This window comes from Beta vulgaris, chromosome 8 (assembly GCF_026745355.1).
Source record: "Beta vulgaris subsp. vulgaris cultivar EL10 chromosome 8, EL10.2, whole genome shotgun sequence".
Taxonomy (NCBI): Eukaryota; Viridiplantae; Streptophyta; class Magnoliopsida; order Caryophyllales; family Amaranthaceae; genus Beta; species Beta vulgaris.
Window position 1 is genome coordinate 47,763,077 of NC_079209.1, and position 23,081 is coordinate 47,786,157.

General features: G+C 36.9%; 2 protein-coding genes across 3 annotated transcripts; both read left to right on the forward strand.

Annotated features, from left to right (window-relative positions):
• Positions 1-8,189: 8,189 nt before the first annotated feature.
• LOC104909070 (eukaryotic translation initiation factor 3 subunit D) lies at positions 8,190-13,620 on the forward strand. Its single transcript, XM_010698257.4, has 2 exons — positions 8,190-10,076; positions 13,269-13,620. The coding sequence occupies exon 1, from the start codon at positions 8,303-8,305 to the stop codon at positions 10,070-10,072; it is 1,770 nt and encodes a 589-aa protein (XP_010696559.1). The 5' UTR covers positions 8,190-8,302; the 3' UTR covers positions 10,073-10,076; positions 13,269-13,620.
• Positions 13,621-15,696: 2,076 nt separating this feature from the next.
• LOC104909071 (hypothetical protein) lies at positions 15,697-21,990 on the forward strand. Of its 2 annotated transcripts, none has more exons than XM_048634711.2 (5): positions 15,697-15,990; positions 16,176-16,330; positions 19,740-19,829; positions 20,080-20,238; positions 21,594-21,990. In XM_048634711.2, the coding sequence occupies exons 1-5, from the start codon at positions 15,867-15,869 to the stop codon at positions 21,690-21,692; spliced, it is 627 nt and encodes a 208-aa protein (XP_048490668.1). In that variant the 5' UTR covers positions 15,697-15,866; the 3' UTR covers positions 21,693-21,990. The 2 variants fall into 2 exon arrangements, with proteins under 2 accessions (XP_048490668.1, XP_010696560.1); XM_010698258.4 differs by having other exon boundaries at positions 15,701-15,990; positions 19,743-19,829.
• The last annotated feature ends 1,091 nt before the right edge of the window (positions 21,991-23,081 follow it).

The window sequence follows — 23,081 nt, forward strand, 5'->3', positions numbered from 1 at the left end:
CAAAAGGTCATTTTTCGGGTTAGGTAGCTCTGCAAATATGATAATGTCTATGTCTTCAGGTGTTAAGGGCTTATCTTCCGAATCTAAGAAGAGTAAGATGTGTCCATTCGGTAATCCCCTCTTTTGGAATCCAATGGTGTATATGACTGCCATAAGATTAAAAACAAGAGTCTTAGTTATTCAGTTTACTCTGAATTATGTATTTATATAGTTAGGTAGCATAGCATCTATTTATATATACATGCCAGTGTCTTTCCAAAGTACACAATGAGATCGCATATTGATTCATCAAGCTTGATTTTAAAAACTCAAGCCACCACATCCGGGCGATCTTCTAGTCGTTGTCCAGGTATGCTTGCAAGGAATTTTGTAATCTCTTGCCATTTTAGATTACATGTAAAAGTTATGAATAGGTCAGGCGGTCCAGCCCATTGGCAGATGGCTATGTATCTAGGACCTCCAGTGAATGAAGACGGTAAGACGATTCGACGCCCTATTGAAGCTGGCGTTGTATCCCCCTCTGGACACATAATCAGTCAACCCGCAAAGGACATTCTCTCTGATTGTCTTTTGGTTGTTGCGTACAAAATCCAACCTCGCCTGTTGCAAGCATGTGAATGCGTCGACTATCAATTATTGGCGTAAACGACCACGAAGAATCAGTATGCGAGCCTCATTCAATCTTTCCATAAAGCGGAAAGCATTATACAATCTCATGGCGGTGACAACTATTCTTTTTTCCGAGTTTTGGAATCGAAATCATTGTGTGGGATGTCAATTCTGTACCCATATTCTCCATATGGAAAAAGGAGTTGATATTGTAGGGCCATGAAACTTGGATGATTTTCTGATATCCTTTGGAGACGATGACTTTTCTCCTCTACTATCACATCTCGTGGCCCTCTTTCATTGTCATTGTTACCCACAATCAACGCTGCCAACTTATTGCTACTTGGTAGGGTGTATTGTCTACCATCTTTCAAACGGGTAGACATTAAGCGAACCTGCACAGGTTGCATATCGATACCGGAGAAGCGCTCCCTAGCCATTCTGAAAACTTTGGCTAGTTCATGGTGCTCATCTAGCATTCTCGAGAGCCCCTCAACTATTTAGGACCTGAGATCACACTCGCATAAATCGATTACATATGCTAAGTTACTGAAAGAACATGTCACTTGACATATGAAGATTGTTGTAAGATAAAGTAGCAAATTGTTCTTGGTCATGAGGTGTATGAAGCTACAAATAGCAAACAAAAGTTATATATCTTAATTATATATTTTTTTATTTTAATCTTTATTAAGTATATATATTTTGATAATTGGAATTTATTAGGTATAACCGTCACACAATAATTTATAGTGTAACAACCCATTGAGATCACAACATTTAATTAAACTGTATCTTTATCCTTCACTATTCGCATTATCTCTCCTCCAATGTTGTTCGTCTCTCTTATGCCACTTCCCTCAAAAAATGGAGCCTTCTCAACATCATCATAACTTGTAGAAGCATCCGCAAATTGTTTTTGTAGCAATAATTTTTTTATTGCAATGGAGTGATCTTATTTATCGAAGATTTGCATTGGCATAATCGATCAATCCATCTAATTCCATCCACTCAAAAAAATCCAGAAAATAATAATTTGTTGAACAAATTCTTGAGATTCTCTTCACAAATTACTCTTCTAAATTCCTTTAATACTTGTGAGTTCCTTCACATTCGAGTACAGAAAACATCTTCTACCTTTTTCTTCACCATCGTTTTCCTTGGCTCGTTGGTAAGGGGTCAGTCAATCAAGAACAACATTGACATCGACACTAAAGATAAAGTCATATCATTCTGGGGTTGTTTGGCACTTGACTGTTGACTGTTGGCTTTTGGCCAGTTTAGTTGGCTTGTTTGACTGGTTGGAAGCATTGGTTGTATGTATTAACTTTTTATGTTGGCTGTTTAAGCCAGCTGTTTGTAAAAGTGTTTGGCAAAATTAATTGTGGTTGTTGGCTGTTTATTAGAAAATTTGTGGGCCAATAAGTCAAAAGCCAATCCAAAAAGCTCCTCCAAACAGCTTTTTCCTTTTGGCTTAAAAGCTAGCTTTTCAGCCAACCAAAAAGCCAATAACCAAACACTTTTTTTGGCTGTTTGACCAAATTAAAAAGCCAAAAGCCAATGAAAAACCATTTACCAAACATGACTTTGCCAACTTCAAGTGTATGTTGTCATCTCTGCCATCCAATGAGACGGTGATTAGCATCAAATTCTTCAGTGGTTGCAGTGATGAGGGGTTAGAGTTTGGATGGAAGAGCATGGACATCGAAGTAGGTAGGGTTCTTTTCTCTCTCCTCTTGCCGCGTGGTAGCAGGTAGGCACAACACTATTGTTTGCCTATTCGTTGAGGTGTTGAACGACGGGTCCTAACACTTGGCGGTCGTCGGACAGAGTCGCGGAGGAGAGAGAAAAACTAGGGGTCAAAGAGAAAGTGAAGGGGATAAAAGAGAAAGATATAATATTGACGCATGCTTGCTGAAAAATGACATAAAATCAAGTAACGATGACATCATTTCATTTATAGATGATTGTGTAATACTGATAAGTATATAAAGATTTGAAAAATGATAATGAAATAATGAAAAATGATACATGTTTTTGTTTGTTGCTTCAAAAAACTGCAGCAATAGGCTTTTTTAAATAAAGAAAGCGCGCGGCCCAATTAGGATTTTGTTCCTCTTCATTAGCCGTTTAAGTAAAAAAATATTTCTCTCTCTCTCATTTTCCTCCTCCTCGGCCGTTTAGGCCAAAAAGTATTTCTCTCTCTCTTCTCTATCTCTCTCCCTCCACTCTCCTTTCTGGTTTACAGCAACTGGCGTCCGTTGCCCTCGCCACAGATCTTCGTGGTTTACAGCCCCTTCTCTTCATCTCCTCCCCTCATCTCCTTTCTCTTTTCCCTCCTCGTTTCCGCCCCTTCTCTTCTCCACTTATCACTAGCATCGTTCGTCTGATCATCTCCACTTATCACCGGCGTTCATCTCCATCAAAGTTGTTCGTCGTCTTCGTCTCCACCAAAGTCGTTCGTTCGTTCAAATAGTTAAGGCATCTCAAGTCATTCGTTAGCACCAGCGTCGTCGTGTTCGTCTCCACCAAAGTCGTTCGCTGTCTTCGTCTCCACCACCGTCGTTCGCCATCTTCGTTCATCTGTTTTGGCCGTCGTTCGCCATCTTCGTTCGTCAGTTTTGGCTGTCGTTCGCCATCTTCGTTCGTCAGTTTTGGCCGTCGTTCGTCTCGAGTTCGTTCGCCGTCCACACCGTCTTCTGCGCCAAGCATTCGTCCACACCAACATCCCATAAGTTAGGTTTCAAGATCTAATGTCATTTTCCCATTTTCTTTTAATTTTTTTTTATTAATTCTATGCATCTCTAATGTACTTCTGTATAGGGGTGTGCAAAAATATCTGATCCTATGATCAGAGCCGATTATCCGTTGATCCGATCCGAAATTTCAGATATCCGGTCCGGTTTTTGGTTTTCGGGTATTACGGATCGGATATCTGAAAAAATATCGGGTTTTCGGATCGGATGCGGATCAGACTCTTTTGCATTTCGGATATCCGAAAACCCGATTTAAATTTTCTCCAAAATAAAATATGCAAAAGCCAAATATTTAATTGGCGTGCAGTATTGCTCGCTGCTACTGCCTAAACCCTAAGTGCCTACTGTACAATTTTCAGAAATGAAACCCAGTGCCTACTGGCTACCTCAGTCATTGCTCCCGAAGTCTCGACTCTCAGTCTCACTCCTCTCACAATTTCACAACTTCACGCCTCTCTATCTCTTCATTTTTTCTTCGACTTAAGCTTGAGAATTCTTCGATTTTGAAACATATGAAGCTTAGATTTCACTTTAAATTTTGGAAATTTTTGATGTTTATTTCTCTGTTATTATCAGCTATGGTGAAGGATTTGGAGTCTTCTGTTATTGCTGGTTTTTGTGATGAAGATCCCTTCTTTAATCTTTGCATTTTTTATTTTGGTGGTTTAGTCGCAAACTGCCATTTTGGTGGTTTATGGGCTCTTAGTGGCCCAGTCTGCCCCGACACATGAGGAAAAAAAAAGCAAGTTCAAAGGACTTGGCGACTTGCAATGCAACGTCCCACCATATGTGAATGAAAGTCGGATCAAAGTTTCGGATATTTGCTTCGGATATCGGATCTGATCTGATCTGATCCGATCCGAAATTTTCGGATCGGATTTTTGGTGATCCGAAAATTCGGATATCCGAAATTTCGGATCGGATCAGATCTAATATCTAAATCTGCACACCCCTACTTCTGTATCTCTATTTCTTTTTTTTTTGTTTTTTTAAATTTTTTCCTTATTAGCTCTGTTTTTATTTTTCTTATATATTTTTGTAATTAGGGTTTGTAAAATATTATTTTTATTGAAGATATGACGGTTTGGTTTAGTTACTTTTGTGTTGTGTTGTTATGGTACTTCAGTGCTGCAATAGTCTCCTTGGATTAGAGAATGATATTCTTTCAAATTTAATTGCAAAATGCAATAATTTTTTTTGTTTTGCTTGTACCAGGACCTATTGCTGCGGTTCTTAGCTAAAATCGCAGTAATACGCTGTACTTTTTTAATAAGAAATAAACATATTGATGCGGTTTTGCCCAATATTGTCACGATTTTAAACCGCAGCAATATATTAAGGAAAATTTGCACAAAACGACCTTAAGTTTTCACTTATTTAGAAACTTCCACCTTTATGTTTTTTTCCCATAAACTTCCACCTAAACTTTGCAAATCTTTATAAACTCCCACCACTTTACGAATTTTGCCAAACTCCGTTAGTGGTGGGACCCACATCAGTTATTTTTTTGTTTTTCCCTCCAAGCAACTCACTTCCCTCATTCATTTCTACAAAAATGTTGTTTGGAATCCATAAATTTACCCAGATTTCAAGAGAGATGAATGAAGAGAGAGAGAATGGAAAAAAAAGGGAGTACTTAATGGTGGGAAGAGGAAGAAGACATCATTTTTGGAGAGATGAATGAGGGAAGTGAGTTGTTTGGAGGGAAAAACAAAAGAAATAACCGATGTGGGTCCCACTAGTAGTGGAGTTTGGCAAAACCCGTTAAGTGGTGGGAGTTTATAAAGGTTTTGTAAAGTTTAGGTGGAAATTTAGGGAAAAAAAAACATAAAGGTGAGAGTTTCTAAATAAGTGAAAACTTAAGGTGGTTTTGTGCAAATTTTCCATATATTAATTACCTATTGCTGCCCCCGCGGTCAAAATCGCCGCAATAGGCCACTTAATGACTGCAACAATAAGCATTTATTCTACTAGTGTGACATAAAATTGAGTAATAATGATATCATTTCTCTCAAAAATGATATTAGTTTTGTATAACAATGATAAAGTATATAAAGTGTTGAAAGATGATAAATAAAGTAAGGGAAAATGATATAAGTTTGATGAAAAAGGACATAAAAGTGAGTAATAATAATAATAATATATTTTTCTTTTAAATGATATTAAGCTCCCTTTGTATTTTATTTTGTTCTTTCTACCCGGAATCTTGACACTATTTACAATTAGTAAGAACCTTCTAAATTTTTCTTAATGTATAATAAAATATAGTCATGTGTAGTATTGTGTGACTCGTTTCAATGAATACTTTAGTAGTATTCAATCGTTATAATTTAGACTGATATGTAATGAAATATATTTAAGGTGCGAAATTAATCAGAAACCTTAACAATCATGTACAATCCACTTAGAAACTTCACTATATATGATAAAGTTTAAACCCTTTTGCTAAGGAGATTCTGATTAGAGATAAAGAGTTAGGGAGAAATGGAGACGTCGAAAAATAAATTAGGGCTTTTGGTTTACAGTTCAAGTAAGTAGAATAGCGGTATTAGCTTATCAAGACGATAAAATTATAATAAAGTATATTTTTAGTATTTGTTGCACCTTTTCAACCCCACCCCATATATTATGATTGTGAGCTTGGAAGAACCTCTTGTCATAGGGATGGAAGGAGGGTTTTCCAAGTCACAAGCACCATACCAACCTTGATTCTCACTAATATGAACTACTTTATTTGTTTTTTTAATTGTTACACTTTGTTTTGGAAGGAGATCGAACCAAGAAAATTATGCAAAAAACAAAGAAGAAGTACAAAAAAAGAATGTTTGATTGTGAAAAATGTAAAAAAAGCATTAAAATAATATCGAAAAGAGAAAAATAGGATAGGTGGTAAGATTTTGGGTGAATTATTAAAATGGATGGTGAAGTATATGAGGTGAAAAAATTGAAAAATTGATGTGATAGGTTACCATATAAGGAAAACTGAGAGTGTAACAATAAAAAAAGACCAAAAAAAGGAAAGCGTAAAATTAAATAAAAAAAAGAGGGAATACTAACTAGGCATTACCTCAAACTCTGTTCTTTTGGACTGAATTAACGAAAATTCAGTTCACAAATTCAGTCGAGTTTGTTTCCTCTTACCATTTTCATCCACTTCAATTCAGTTAAATTCAACTTAGTTCAATTCAATTCAGATAAAGTAAGTTCAGTACAATTCCGTTTAGTTCATTTCATACAATATTTAATTTAGTTCAATTCAAAAGAACTTAGGCCCCGTTTGGTATGGCGTAAAACGTTTTCCTGGAAAACTGTTTTTCTCTATTTTCAGTTATAAGGAGTGTAAAACCATTTTTCCTTGGAGTAAAATTTACGCTCCAAATGATGAAAAACCATAACCCCTTCAAAATGAAGAGAAAAGTGTTTTCTTTACTCTCTTACACACTCCTCTAACTACCTCCTTACTTTTCCTTCATATTTCTTTCATTTTCATTATTTTTCTTACATGAAACCAAACAAGGAAAAAACTAATTTTGAAATTGTATTTTCTATTCTATATTATTTTGGAAAAATGGATCAGAATACCCCCAACTTTGGCCCGTCCGCTTTTAATACCCCCAACTATGAGTTATTTTTAAATACCCCCTACTATTGAGGAGGTCCACCAAAAATGCACCCAGATGACTTGTAACCTGTTAACCAGGTAATTTTTTTATTTCTCGTTTATTTTTAATTTCGACTCCTACCCACCACCACATCAACCACCCTCTCCCCCACCCCAGACCCTCCCTCTCCCCTCCCCGGCTGCAAACCCTCTCCCCCCACCCCAGACCCTCCCTCTCCCCTCCCTGGTGCAAACCCTCTCCCACCCCCCAGACCTCCCTCGCCCCCACTGCCCTAACCTCGTCCCAACAGCACCCAGTCCCCACCCCCATTCGACACCACAAGCATCCAGCCCCACCCCCTTCGACCCACCACCACCCAAAACCTCGACCCAACACCTGCCACCAAAAAACCTCGCCTTAACCACCCAGAAACCCTGACCCAACCACCCACCACCCAAAACCCCGCCTTAACCACCCGAAACCCCATTTCAACCCCACCCCAACCACTAAAAACCACTCAAAACCTCACCTCAACCCACCATTACCCACAACCACCGACTCAAAATTTGAGCAAAAACCACCCCCATGTTGGTGAGAATGGAGATTGTGGTGATGTTGCTGTGGTGAAAGTGGAGATGGTGTTGTGGTAGTGTAGGTGGAGAGGTGTGGCGGTGTGGCGGTGTGGTGGCGCAGATAGGTGGTGGCGGTGTTGTGGTGCGTGGCAAGCAGTGGCATGGTGGGAGGTGGTAGGTAGATGAGGAGAGAGGAGGGGGTGGTAGAGGAGAGAGAAAGGGTGGTATGGTGGTGGTAGAAGAGAGAGAAAAGGTGCAGGTAGATGAGGAGAGAGGAGGGGGTGGTAGAGGAGAGAGAAAGGGTGGTATGGTGGTGGTAGAAGTGAGAGAAAGGGTGCAGGTAGATGAGGAGAGAGGAGGGGGTGGTAGAGGAGAGAGAGAGATGAGCAGAGGGGGTGGTTTTTTGGTTTACCAGTTCATCCGGTCATAACAGGTAAATGGTGCATTTTTGGCGGACCACCCCCAAAGTTGGGGGTATTTAAAAATAATCCAAAGTTGGGGGTATTAAAAACGGACCGCCCAAAGTTGGGGGTATTCTGATCCATTTTTCCTATTTCATGAAAATCATTTTACACTCAAAATGTTTTACGTCCCTAACAAACGGAGCCATAGTTTAACTCTTAGGTCGCTGTGTCCCACACTGACCACGGTATCAAATTCTCATTCTCAATTCTAAAGCCTAATTCTCAATTCTAGGGTTTTTCTCTCTCCTCTTTTATCACCTTCATCACTACTATCCCACTCTCTCCCAACAACATCAACAATGGTGGCCGCAAGTTTCGAAGTCGGTTTCGTCCCTTTCAACCCCGACGGCTGGGGCCCACCCGAATCCTCCACCACCACCACAACCACAACCACAACAACCACCACTCCATCCCCTTCCTCCACCGTTCCCGTCAACGTCCCTTTCGCCCCCTTTTCCCGCTCCGAAAAACTCGGCCGAATCGCCGATTGGACTCGCAACCTCAACAACAACCCTAACCGTCGCAACAACAATCTCAACGACGCTGTTTTCGACTTTTCCGGCGACGATTCCTTCGCCGCTACTCTCGCCGCCGACGAAGACTCCTCCTTCCGTCTGGTCGACGGTAAACCCCCTCCTCGCCCTAAATTCGGCCCAAAATGGCGTTTCCACCACCACCACAACAACCCCTCTCGTCACCTCCCTCAGCGCAAAGACGAAGAAGTCGAAGCGCGAAAGCGCGAGGCGGAGAAAGAGCGCGCCCGACGAGATCGTCTCTACCACAACAACCGCACTGGAGGCGGTGGAAACCAACGACGTGAAGCTGCTGTTTTCAAATCCTCCGTTGAGATCCAACCTGAATGGAATATGCTTGAGCAGATTCCATTCTCTACTTTCTCAAAGCTATCGTTTTCGGTCCCCGAACCAGAGGACCTTCTATTTTGTGGCGCTTTGGAAGGGTATGATCGATCCTATGATCGTCTTACCCCGAAGAATGAGCGTAGGCTTGAGAGGTTTAAGAATAGGAACTTTTTCAAGGTTACTACTACTGATGATCCTGTTATTAGGAGGCTTGCTAATGAGGATAAGGCTACGGTTTTCGCTACCGATGCCATTTTGTCCTCGTTGATGTGTTGTCCTAGGAGTGTTTATAGTTGGGACATTGTGATTCAAAGGGTTGGTAATAAATTGTTTTTTGATAAGAGGGATGGGTCTCAGTTGGATTTGTTGTCTTGTCATGAGACTTCTCAGGAGGCGTTACCAGAGTCTAAGGATGATATTAATTCGGCTCATTCATTGAGTGTTGAGGCTGCTTATATTAACCAGAATTTCTCTCAGCAGGTTTTGGTTAGGGAAGGGAAGAAGGTGGCTTTTGATGAGCCGAATCCGTTTGCCAATGAGGGAGAGGAGGTTGCTTCTGCTGGGTATAGGTATAGGAGGTGGAAGCTTGATGATAATATGTATTTGGTTGCTAGGTGTGAGTTACAGAGTGCACTTGATATTAATAATCAGAGGCAGTTTTTGACACTTAATGCTTTGAATGAGTTTGATCCTAAGTATTCCGGTGTCGATTGGAGGCAGAAGTTGGAGACTCAAAGAGGGGCTGTTTTGGCTACTGAGTTGAAAAACAATGCTAATAAGTTGGCTAAGTGGACTGCTCAGGCTCTTTTGGCTAGTGCTGATATGATGAAGTTGGGTTATGTTTCGAGGGTTCATCCTAGGGATCATTTTAATCATGTCATTCTCGGTGTTGTTGGGTATAAGCCTAAGGATTTTGCATCTCAGATTAATTTGAACCCCAATAACATGTGGGGAATTGTTAAGAGTATTGTTGATATGTGTATGAAGCTGGGTGAGGGCAAGTATGTGCTGGTTAAGGACCCCTCCAAGCCTCAGGTGAGGATTTACGAGGTGCCTGCTGATGCTTTTGAGAATGATTACGTCGAGGAGCCGTTGCCTGAGGAGGAGCAAGCTCAGCCTCCTACCGAAGATGCTGCTAATGTTATTTCTTCTGACATTAGTGTGGCTGCTACTGATGTGGAGGACAAGGAGATTAGTGCTGTGCCTTAAAAGGGTATGGATTTCGATCTAGCTTTCCCTTCTCTATTTTGTATTGTATATTTTGATGTTTCTTTCTCATGTATGTCATTGAGATTATTACTATTTGCTCTCCTTGCTGCTTTGTTGGGAGAGCTAGCTTAGTGGTAACTAAGGAAGAGGACCTGCTCAAACTATTGTCCTAGTCCTAGTTAATTGCATAATTTGAAGTTTTTGGTGTAAAATTTATTGCTACTGATGCTATTATAAGCTTACTTGCTCGGAATTTTCAGATTACCTATCCTAAGATATTGATTACTTGTGTGTCTTTTTTTGAAAAACCCACATCCTTCAGGGAGTATTAGACAGCTATGAGAGCTATGACAGCTATGATATTGATTACCTGTGTGTGTGGTTTTGAAGTGTTATCTACAGAGTGTAGGGGATAATGTTGCTGATAATGCTTTGGGTTCTGTTCCATTCGCCTAATGTTTTAATAATCTGAAATTGTTTGTACAGATAAAACTGATATACACGAGCCAGTGTAACATATATCCCTAATTTCCCCACAAATTGCAAATGGATAAAAGCAAATTGTGGTCGGTTTTGAGCTATTTTGGGCCCATTTTGGGTGAATTGTGAATTGGAAAAGCGATTTATATTGAGATTTATGTCACACTAACACGATCCACTATTGTTTTTTGTATATGAAGTTATTAAATTTTACTTCATAAAACTGATTTTACATATTTAAATTTATTTTTGTTGATACAAAGTGATTTTATTTCTGTTAAGTCGAAGAGAACTTAAACTTGCACAATTGAGGTGAAATATTGTAATAATAGATGAGAGATGAGGGAGATGATCCAACTCCAAAAAAGTAGAATATTACTGCAAGACAATATCAAATCGTGGTCGGGCACAAAGAATATGATATTCGAATTCTGTGGAGGTTTAGGTACCTATTAGGACCTGTAAGGGATTCAATCATTCAAGTGTGAAGGAATGTATATGGGTCTAGCCATAGATACTTAAGGAGTAATTACCTCACTTAGTCCTTAATCAGTTAATCCAATGTTTAATTTGGTTCAGTGTCTTGTTCCCGTAGTTGTTTGGTGCTATTGCTTAACAATTAAGGTCTTTAAAGCTGCGTTAAGGTCCTTAAATAACTACACTATTTCGGTTTTTTGATTCACAAACTAGCACCCGACCTGAATATTTGATGCAACAAAACGGCCTTGCATACATTCTGTTCAGTTCTGGGTGGAATACTGTCCCTTTTATAGCTTCTTTACCCTCTTATAAGGCGCTAGACGATAAACTATGTGGCTGCATTACCTTTTAAGCCTTAGCCAATTTTGCTGAAGGTTAAGGTCCCTCCATGCAAGTCCATTTCACAAGGTCGCAGCAACGTTTTCCAGTCATACTACTAGCTTTGGATGCTACTATAACATGTCCTGACCCCCTAAAAATTTGTGGTATAATATCCATCCAAGTGGAGGTGGTACTGTTTTTTTCTTGCATTGTTCTCTCTCCACATTTTAACTTTCCATCACCATCTCTTGGGTATTTTAAGATGGAATCCATTTACTTCCTCCAGATCTTTGTATGTTTGACCATGTTCTAGTGCATAGATGGATGCGCAATATATTTGAAGCTTTGCTTACATGAGTATTTATTGGATAAAATGCCTAGCTGAACCTAAGATAGGAACTTATTATGATCGAATGCTTTGGCATATATAAAGTGGTCCATTTATCTGTTTTGTCATTTAAACTACAAACCCGAGAGGATTCTAAGATATTATGTGCGCGATGCATAAAATATGACCTTTATTTAAGGTGCGTAAATAAAGCGGAGCTCTTTATCAACTCTTTGTTTTTCTAACTCGACCTATATTTTGAGTGTGGATGGTTTGGTCCAAGCTAGAAAGATGATTTTTGTAATTCTTATCTGAATGTTGGACAGCCTTTTATTTATTTGACTTGGTGGGATGTTCTATTCTGAACTTGGATACTGTATGGTTTAAATCCAGAACATAAGAAATTATGTGAAGTAAAATATTTTAATGATGGGTTGGCTAATTTGCCTGTTTTGATAATTTTATCTCTCATTGCTATTGTAGCAATATCATGTTTTTTTTTGTCAGTTTCTCTCTTTTTTTTTTTTTTGCATACTCTTGGATTTACTCACTTCTCTTGAGGTATGTACTCCCTCCGGTTTTTATTAGTTTATCCATATTCCTTTTTGGTATGTCCCTTATTACTTTACCCCTTTCTTTTGTTTCTATTTTTGGAATGGGACCACTAACTTTTCACCACACATACATTCAACTTTAATATATAAAATAATAGTTTCTATTTCTTTCTATGACCCACAACATAATTTCAACTATGTGCAAAAGAAAGGGGTAAACTAATAAAGGCCGGAGGGAGTATTTGCCAAGTTTGTGGAAATGATTATAGTGGACCTTTAATGGACTTTGCTTTTTAAGTTTATCTTTTGAAATTTTATTTGATATTGTGTACTCGTATCCAATTTGGCTTTGATAAAAAAAATACAAGGTCATGCTTGATTTATGCCTTGTTAAGTAGTTTCTGGGATTATGTTATGAACTTCAATTTTTAAAACTCGAAATGTAACTAAGAAGTTAGTTATTCCTTAAAATGTTTCTGATAATTAGAAGGCTCTCGAAGTCCAGAACTATGTTTAGTAAGTAAAGTATGACCGGGCACATATTGTAGATAAAATCCAACTTCTTTCGCACATAATTTTACACTCTTAACTACTTCGAAGACGTTGTGCTCATCTTTAGAGAACTGTCTGAAAAGGGTTACATGTAGTTCCTCAGATTGACTGTCTACTTGGCAGGGGTATCAAATTTTGTCTGCGTGGACATGTTGAGGTACTAAATGCATTGTCTTTTGCAGATGATGATTCTTTTCTGGTAATTTAGCTTTTAATATGGATTTTTTTTTGCCTTTCGAAATAAAAAGTATGGATCCCCCTCCCCCGGTTCATCTGCTTATCTTTCTAATTTGATCTTCGTTTGAGATGCTATCAAATAATGTTCTTAAAGGTATTCGTTTGAAAAAAAGACTTAACACAGGACATTTACTTAACTCACTTGTATGGGCTCTATCTCATTTTCTCTAATGCTATTTTACAAAGTATTTTTGCAGTTTAGGAGCCATACTCTGAATTGATCATCTAATATTTGATGCTGCAGGTCAGCGAGATAGTGGTGAAGAGAGACATTGCTTTGGCTGTGTTGATTAAGCAGGATTACAAAGAGAATTATGCTGGGATTGTGATCATCGGTCCGTGATTTTGTAGTTGAACTCGTGCTGGGAAATGTCTATTTTTCTCCGTTGCAGTAGAGACTCTCGTAATATGTAGAGCTAAAGCTGAAACCGAAGGGTTTTAGTGAACCCCAAATTTTGGTTGCTGCGAATAACAAGTTGTTTGTGTGTTATCAAAGATATGTGATACTATATGGTTTTCTAACTTGGATTATATTTATTGTCATAATGTATTTCTTGATTCCATTAATCAGTGAAATCTTGATGTTGTTTTGTAAATTTATTATCGGGGTCTTCTTTCGTTTTTCCGTTTTACTCTCCTCACCTTCATAACCACCAGACGCAGCCTGCATCAATAGCACCCAACTACCCCTATATTTTCATAGTCTTTGGTCTCTCAGCTTCTCCTTGCCTTCACGGTCATCCGACGCAGACTGCGTCACCAGCGCCCATTACCACTACTTCATAGTCTTTGTTCTCTCAGCTTCTGCCATTCACTTCCTTTCACTTCAATATGACCCAAATTGACCACCAACCAAATTAGGTCTAGCGATAGCAAGACACTGCTACAGTGTAGAGGTGTAGCTGATTTGTTTTGATTAGGTTCATGGCCAAATGCTCCAATGGCAAAGAGAAGTTAATTTAGTGATTGCATTATGCAAGTACAATTAAATGCATCATGCATGATCACTTCGATGAAATAGGTGGTTTTTGTTTTGGCAAGGTATTGAATTGATGGGCTTAAAACTAGCGACTACATTGTTTACAGATAAAACACATCTTAATTGATTATATTTGTCTTAAACATTTTAAAATCAAAGAAAATGTATATATATTTAATCGGTAACTTGTGCTTTAGTTTTAGACTCAAGGTTTTTGTCTTAAACATTTTAAAATCAAAGAAAATGTATATATATTTAATCGGTAACTTGTGCTTTAGTTTTAGACTCAAGGTTTTGCTTATTAGTGTCACTCTTATTTAATACATTAAGGTCTCGTTCTTTTGAATTGAACTGAACTAAAATTAACAGATTGAACTGAATGAAAACTGTGAGTGATAATTGTTTTGAAATTTCATTATTTCAAACAAAGGAATTTAAAATGAAATTATGTCATATTGATATATATAACATAAAAAATTAAGACGTGTTTTTTGTCTCTGAACTTCCATGATTTACAGCCTTCAAACCCTATATCTGTCCCCTTGTTTACTTCTTCCCTTTCGACATCCCTTTATCTCCTCCTTGAACTCTTCGCATCTTCCATTTTTCCTCATGACCCATACACAATTTTGGCCCTTTTGCGTCAAAGAAGACATTTATAATTCTTGTTCTTTGTTTCTTCATACTACTTATTTAAAAAAAATTCTTTTAAAAATAGCTAAATTAAAGCTAGAATATATATATATTTTTTTGATTCAAGAGAGGAGAGAAATTCCAACAAAAAAAACAATTAAAGCAAAAATTACACTACTAATCAAACTACAGATGGATAAGACGTGACAAAGCCACACTTCTACAATTCTCCTTTAAAAGACGAGTAATACGACTAAGCGCTAAAGAAATACCGATTACCTGAATGAATAACAGAAGCTTACATTCTTTAGTATTATCTTTATATGATCATAATATTTGACCATGTTTCCATTTATTAGTATATTTTTTTTGGAAATACTATAAAAGAAAGTGAAATGAATCAAAAATAACTATAGATTGAAAATATATATCCTAATCTAAACATTTTAGTCATAAATCTCAACCTTAACCCTTTCATTTCAGATAGAGGTGATCATGGGCCGGGTCGGGTTCGGGTCGGGCCGTAGCCAAGATATTTTGCCCATTGGTCGGGCCGGGCCTGGCCTAAATTCGGGCCGAATTTTTGTGTCCAAAGCCCGCTATTTCGAGCCTAAATTAGCGGGTTTTTGCGGGCCAAAGCGGGCCGGGCCAAAAAATAGACTAAAAAGTCGTTTTTGGCTTGCCCAAAGCCAAAAATACGGGCGGCCTGAAAAATCTTCCCAAAATCCGGCCCAAAAGCGGGCCGGGCCAAAATGATCACCTCTAATTTCTGATCGAATTCGAATCAAATAATAATTACGGGTCTAACAGTAACTTTCACAGTTTACTAGAACAAACAAGTTACCACCTAACTCTGGAAATACTTTGTCTACTCACTAGTTAATCTACTCACGAGATATATGAAGTCAAACTCAACAAAATTATTTATTTTTTAATTATCTATTTTTGATGAATAATCTACCCGATGAGTAAATGTAGCCATCTCCCACCTATTCTAACACTATCCCAAAATTGAAGATAAATAAATCTAATGATCATTATTCATTCAGGTAATCGGTAATCCACATTCCACAAGAGAAGTAAAGCGTGGCGGTTTGTCATCCTTCCAAACAATTTACAACATTCTTCCATCCTCTCTTTCCTCATTATTCACACACTCAAAATTTCTTTTTTTTTTCTCCGCCATTTTTACTTCAATCTTCAAAGTGCGCAAAAACTTTGAAGCTGAAAATGACAGCTGCAATTGCTAATCTTCAACAACTTAATTTTGATAGCAGGGGTATCATCAGTTTCACTGCACAAACTCTATCATTTTTCCCTCCTATTAACTCTTCTCATCACTCTCTTTTTAGAGGTTTGTACTTCTTTTTACATAGTTGCACATAATTTATTTATGTCATTTTAATGTTTAATGTTGGTTTGTCCATAAATTTTAATTACTTGGTTGTTAGAAAATGGTGATTTTACATGTGATTATTAATTTATTATTGTGGTAGGAATAAGGAACACAGACATTAAAGGGTTTCTTTTTAATTGTAGGTGGAATTACTTCTCAAATATGGGGTAAAAAAGTTACAAATTTGAGGAAGATAATGAGCAACAAGAAATTGTTGTCTAATAAATCCGTGGTTACAAGATGCAGTGGTAGTTCTGGGTCTAATGATACTGTGGAAGAGTCTTCAAGTCAAGATAAGGCAAGCATATTGTTTCAATTTATCCCTTGTTTTTTTTGTTCTCTTACGCATTTGTTTTGATTAATTTTTATGGGTTTTGTTGGTCTGTATTTAAGCATTAAATTTAACCAATTAGTACTTGGTCCAGTAGTTTAGTTTGTATCTCCATGTTGTCGGATCAAACCCCACTAGAGTTACTCCCATTTCCCCTACTCCCAAGGGGTAAACTCCGGGCAGGTTGACATGTGCGAGGTTTTGGTTTGGTTCCTTTAAAAAAATAAATAAATTTAACATTAAATTAATTTCTCAAAATGGTATTTAGTTGGGATTTTTCATTTTAGGGTAAAATCATGAGGTGGTTGGGAAAATTCTCATTAGTAACCCCGTGTTTTGGCTAATTATACTAGCTTTATATGCACGCGATGCGTGCGTCAATTTAAAATAGTGCCTTGTATCCACTTAAAATACAAAGTTGAAATGGAAACATTCTTAAATTGTTTTCTTTTGTAATTTTTTATTCCATTAGATCATTAAGGATAGTATTTTTAAATGGGGACACCATCTTCCTCCCCCCTTCCTTTATATAATAGAGATATAGTAATCAAGGAAATGATTTATTTTATTGAATGACTCTAGATTATTGATTATTCTATGGAGTGACAAAATGATGAAATTTGCTAAACTTTTCTGCTGATTAAACTATTTGGAGGTTACTTAATGTTAAACAAATACTAGTACATTAGAGCACAATATTACATAAAGAATAACTTGGCCTTCTTCCGTATGTTGGTGTTGCTTCAGGGGTCGGGAGGAGGGTTGTTCTTTTTGTTTCGAGCTTTGCGTTGTGGTTTCTGTCCCTTTTTGTTTCTTCATTATGCTTGGCAGAGAACAATTATGAAGGCACTCACTTAGCTGCTTCTCTACTAAACTTTACATTGGCATGTAATTTTGTGAGATTATAGGATTGTTTTTTTTTGAGATTGAGGGTTTTGTACTTGCGTTTTCCAAAGGGTGAGAAGTTTAGTTGTTAATAAATTGTCAGTGATGGTGATTTGGAGGAAGAAGCAATTCTTGGTGGGTGGCAAAAGTGGCACAAGTTGCTTACAAACCAAACCAAACCAAATTACACAAACTTGGCTGCAAACATATATATGATATTGGTACAAGTCCAAGTCTAGACTATTCCATTTCCCAGTATTTTGGACGAATTTATGTATTCATTAAAGCAAATGGGAGATGAACTCCAACATGCATGTACCAAGTATCATGCTATCAGCAAGCATACTCCAAGTTGGCAAGTGATACGAAGGGTCCATACAACATAGTTTACAAAATTACAAATGCAAGGTGTTGGAATTTGATTTGCAATCACCTTGAGCCTTTAAGGACTGATATTCGCTCTTAACTCTATTTTTTCTTAACTCGGTTCGGAACTAACATTCCTATCACGGCATTTACTAGAATTTGAACTTGAAAGGTGAGATTGTGAGAAGCAACTAGTTTTTACTTTATGGATACGAAAGAGAGATGTATGCCCTAATGCCCACACATGCTCCAGAAATAGTGAACTGCCTGTAAATTTTTTATCTTGTCTGTGAGTAGTTATTCTGTACAAGCTTGCATGCTAGGTCAGACCTCTTATCAGGAGACCAAAATAATGTAATTTGCCTTTTTGTTATGCCCTAGTATCTTCAACTTAAAAAAAATCATGGTCAGGTTTAATTAGCAAACATCGATTGTAGTCAGTAAAATCCAGTTACAATCAGTTAAATTCAACTTCATCCTATGATAATTTCAATCTAGTAAAATATCAGGTGAAAAGAATAGGCCCTTATAGAAAGGATGTCTTGTTTAGAAGAACTATAGCCATTCTTTCCATCCTGCTGACGGCTGCTGTCCTCCAATATGTCCGGTACTCGAATAACTTGTGTGTGTGCGTTATCCTTATGGCTAGAGGGAGTATGAAAAGAAATTGAGAAACATACAGTTTTAAAAAAGATAATGCTTTGTGTGTAGTGTTGCATAAAGGATTAGTTGTTTGTCTTTTAAACCTAGGTTGGAAGAATCATCAAATAGATTGTACTCCCTCCGATCCTAAATAAGTGTCACATTCTTTTTTTTTTTCATGTAACCCGAATGCGCTTTTTTGATCATTATTAGTTTTATTTGCGCACAAGTAAAAATTATATAAAAAATGATATTGTGAAAGTAAATATTGAGGCGAATCTAACAAGATTCACTTGATTATGTTTTTCTTGACAAAATAGTGAGAAAATAGAGTCAAAGTTAGTTGACGAATAATGTCAATTTACTCAATTAACACTTATTTAAAAACGGATGAAGTATTACAGGATAATAAATTGTGTTAGCTTGTACAATAGTTCACTATTTTGTACAACTTACAACTTAAGTTACGCTCTTACAAAAAAATCCGACTAGTATCATATGCTCATGTTATAATTTTAAGAAGTGTCGGGAAAGAGACCTCACATACTCAACTTTTATGCAAAATAAAACTTGTACAACCTCATTAAGTCACATTGTAATGTGATTTTCATGATATGGCCATAGATAGAAATAACATTAGTGAAATTGCAAAGTGAAGAAGGCATGAATTATGAGATACCCGGACGGTACATGCATATATGTCATTAATCAGAAGATATATTTAATAGACTATCATGTCTAACATTCTAACTTTTTTCGCATGTCAATAAACGAATATCTTTTAATGACAATAAGATCCATCTGTACCCCCACAAGACAAGAATGGGGTTCAAAAGCTCTTTGGCGTAGCGATATCATATGATTATATCCTCTTTAGAATATATCTAGCTAGTTTTCTCATCTTTAAATGTCAACACTGAGGCCCAGAGCTTCTCTTCTATCAGGTGGCAAACTTCACTCCTGTTTGACTTCTTTCATGATGATGAGTTAATTGCAACTATTTTTTCCATTTATGCGAGCTCCAAAGGACACATGCAAAGCTTGGGAATGTTAGTGAAAGTAGACAGATCTCCAGATGTGGTGGTCATTAAGAAAGAAGGAAACCTTAAAGGAAAAAGTGTTGCTACAGTCCGATATTTTTCAGTTTACAAATTTAACTATACCAACTAGATACTGCAACTATGTTGCATTTTCCGGATGCCAGGGCTCGTGAACTCTTGCCATCTTGATGAGAATGCTGCAACATTTTGAACCGTGTTTAAGTAGCTGTTAGCTTTAGTATATTGCGTTTTCTTTATAGTATTTTTGAACTGGCAAGCGAATGGTATGAGATTAGTTATGGGCATAACTTGTGTTGCAAGACCACTTTGTTACAGGGGATAATGTTATCAGAGTTTAATGATTCAATAATTTCAATTCATTATTTTTTATGTATTACCTGCTATCTGATTGAATAAGTTCTGGTGCTGACATTCTCAATTAGCAGGCGGAATTTGGTTATAACAGGAAGGATGTGTTGCTGATTGGGTTGGGAGTAACGTTTTTTGGAGTGGCATTGAAGAGTGGATTGGAGGTATTCGAGCCTTCTTTTAATTCCTAAACTCAGACAGTAACCTTTTTCATTTTGTTTTGTTTTATACATTCACCTTATGAATCAAGTATCCTCTATGGCTCTATCCAATATACAATGTCTCCTTCAATATTTTGCGATTTCTACTGCTATAGAAGATGTTGATATCTAGTTTCAGCTCTTTGTATATTTTTGTTGCATTGTTTGGTTATTAGGTCATGAATAGTTTGTCTCACAATGGTGTTTTGGGCAGTTTTTTGGAGTTGACCCATTACAAGCAGGAAATGTTGTTCAGCTATTGGTAGTCTTGGGCATGACAATTGGATGGATTTTGTCATATATGGTTCGGGTTGCAAATAAAGACATGACATATGCTCAGCAGTTGCGGGACTATGAGAGCAAAGTGATGGAGGTAGGTTTTCTTCCATGTTTGTCTTTCTTAGTCTTGGCATGTCTGTTTCTGGAGCGCTGCTCCTTCTGCTCAATCCTCCAATATAAATCTCAACTCTGTGTTATTAGAGAATAATACTAAGTCTGACTACGCACTTCAAAACATGGTCCGTAGCATTTAGGAGCTGGAATCTACTTCAGATCTAATCACCTTATCTTACAGTTTTTCCTCATGTTTTTCCATCTTGGCTGAAAATTTGAAGGATTTTATCAGAGATCCCACCTCTAAGATGTTATGATCATTTTGGAAAGAGGGTACCTTAACTTGGGAGTTTGAAATAATTCAAAAATGGGATAAACTACCAGCAAAACTTGGGGATTAATTTTGTAGATTTAAATGTGCAAGTTGCTTCACTGAGAAAACCATTACAAAAGAAGGAAAAAGAAATTTCAGAACATTGACATCTTGAGGAAAGTTAGATATCAACCACTTAGGAGCCACTATGAGACACACCCCTTATTTATTCTCTCTCCAAGATGCATACACTGATACAAGTCTGCAGATATGGACAATCTCAAGCCTATGGAGTGGGTCAAATGGGCACTTTGGTAATTGTAATTGATTAATATATACCTCTTTGGGACCTTCTTTATCACCTAATTTCTTGTTAAGTTTTTCAACTTTGATGTCTCAAGTAGGGATGCAAATGGATGATGGTCTGATGGATCATCCATCATCCGCTTAACCCGGTTTTATTAAGCGGGTGAAAACCGGGAATAAATGGATGAAAAGCGGGTGGCGGGTGATGGATACGGGTGAGATTCTCGAGTAAACAATTTGTCCCATTCTGGTACTAGCTTAGTAAGCAATGCAACATCCATGTCCAATATGATTTTTGTATCCGTGAAAGTTTTAAAAGAATATGAGAATAGGCTTAGGCTACCTGAGTATGAGAATGAGAGTTATGACCAGTTAAAGACCCAAAGAAGGTTCTATCGCAAAATCAATTCATAATGAGAGAAGTATTCCTCGTGCTTGTAAGGTGGTTATTTGCTCTTCTGTTCTCCAATGCGGCAATGCAGGACAATTCACATGTGCACAAAAAGGGGTTCAACAATACCCTTTATCAATTCAGATTTTGACACGGGATTAGTATGAAAAAAGAACTACAAGTAAAGTAAACTTCTATCACATAAATTTTGTTGTTCTTGCCTGAAACTCTGCCTTCGCTCCCATTCAATGCTTTTTTATACGAACGGAATTGGTGGTTGGGAACTTGGGATTGCTTTTGATTATTTTTGTTGGATCATCATTAGTTGGGTTCATCTATTGTCAATATTCTTTTATTCTTATTTACGATACGTTGCATTTTATAGAAACGGTTGGAGGGCCTTACTGAAGCAGAACTTCAAGTTTTACTTGAGCAAGTTGAGGAAGAGAAAAGAAGTGTGGCCAACCGTAAGCAGGTTAATTAGCAATACATGGTTAGCAAGTGAAATTACTTTTTTGTGATCAAGATAAAATGTGTATAATATGCTTCATATTGGTTGGAGGTTTGTGGTTATATGCAATGGTATGCCTATGTGAGTTGCTACTTGACAATCACAACTCCTACAAAAGCCTCAGTTTGTACATTATTGGTCAGGTTGTATTCCTTGCACTCAATGGTTGCATTATTTGCAGCTTATACGTAGCTAGTGTTGAATTTCCCAGGAACCTACAATAGAGAAATTTAAGATTAACAGATTAAAGTTCCTCCAATTTTTATTTTTATTTTGTTTTCAGAAATTCCCAAGTTATATTAAAATCTTTTGTTTATAACTGTCTGGGAATCAAGAAAACAACATGCTCTTAGTGTATCTAAGCTTAATGGGCTGTTTGGTAAGTGATAATAATTAATAAGGGGCTTTGCTATTTAACGCCCTAATATATCCTACTAACGTCCTAAATACAATATTTTTATACTGTATATTTATACCTTCACTAGTTTTTTGACCCGTGCAAAATGCACGGGAAGTATTGTGTTTTATAAATTTAAACACTTATGTGTATTTTGGTTTAGAAGTATTTTGTCCTCATGAAGATGTAATTCTCAATTTAAAGTTTAATCTTTACAATATTGTATGGCGAATCGACCTATTATTACTATTGAACATTTAAAAACAATAAATTTGCATGAGAGAACATTGTTCTTGTAAGTTATGGATCTTGTGCATTCATAACATTGCAATTAGTCCAGTCTATATATGACTAACTTGACTTGTCATACCACATATGAGGACGTAATTGATTATGCTAAAAAGTTGCTTTTATTAATTTTTTTATATATTAAAATAGTGTCATTGAAATTTATTTGGCAATTAGAAAATACCAATATCATTGTTCCGTGCAACTAAGATTAGTACTCTAGTACTAAGAATAACACAACTTCTGGAGTTGTGCTTCGCACTCATTTTAGCAGAAGCTTACCAAGTCACATTGAGCATTCGAGATGCCCGTAATAGAATATTTTGTGATACTAATATTTAGTATATGAATATAGACACATTTTTTTTACAGAAAATATATTATTATCTTTTTTTTATAAGGAAATATATTATAATCTATATACTACATGTTGTTGCAATATATCTATATATATTAAGCATATGCTTAGAACTTACTTCCTCTAATAGATTTTTCTTACATTATTAATCTCCTCTTCTGCATATAACATTATGCATATGTTATTATATTAAACATTATACAACATAGTTATATTAAGCATACATTATACAACGTAGTCATACAACATTATTAATCTATATATTACGGGCCTGTTCTCCCCAACTTATTTTCAGTTCAATTCAATTCAGTTCAATTCA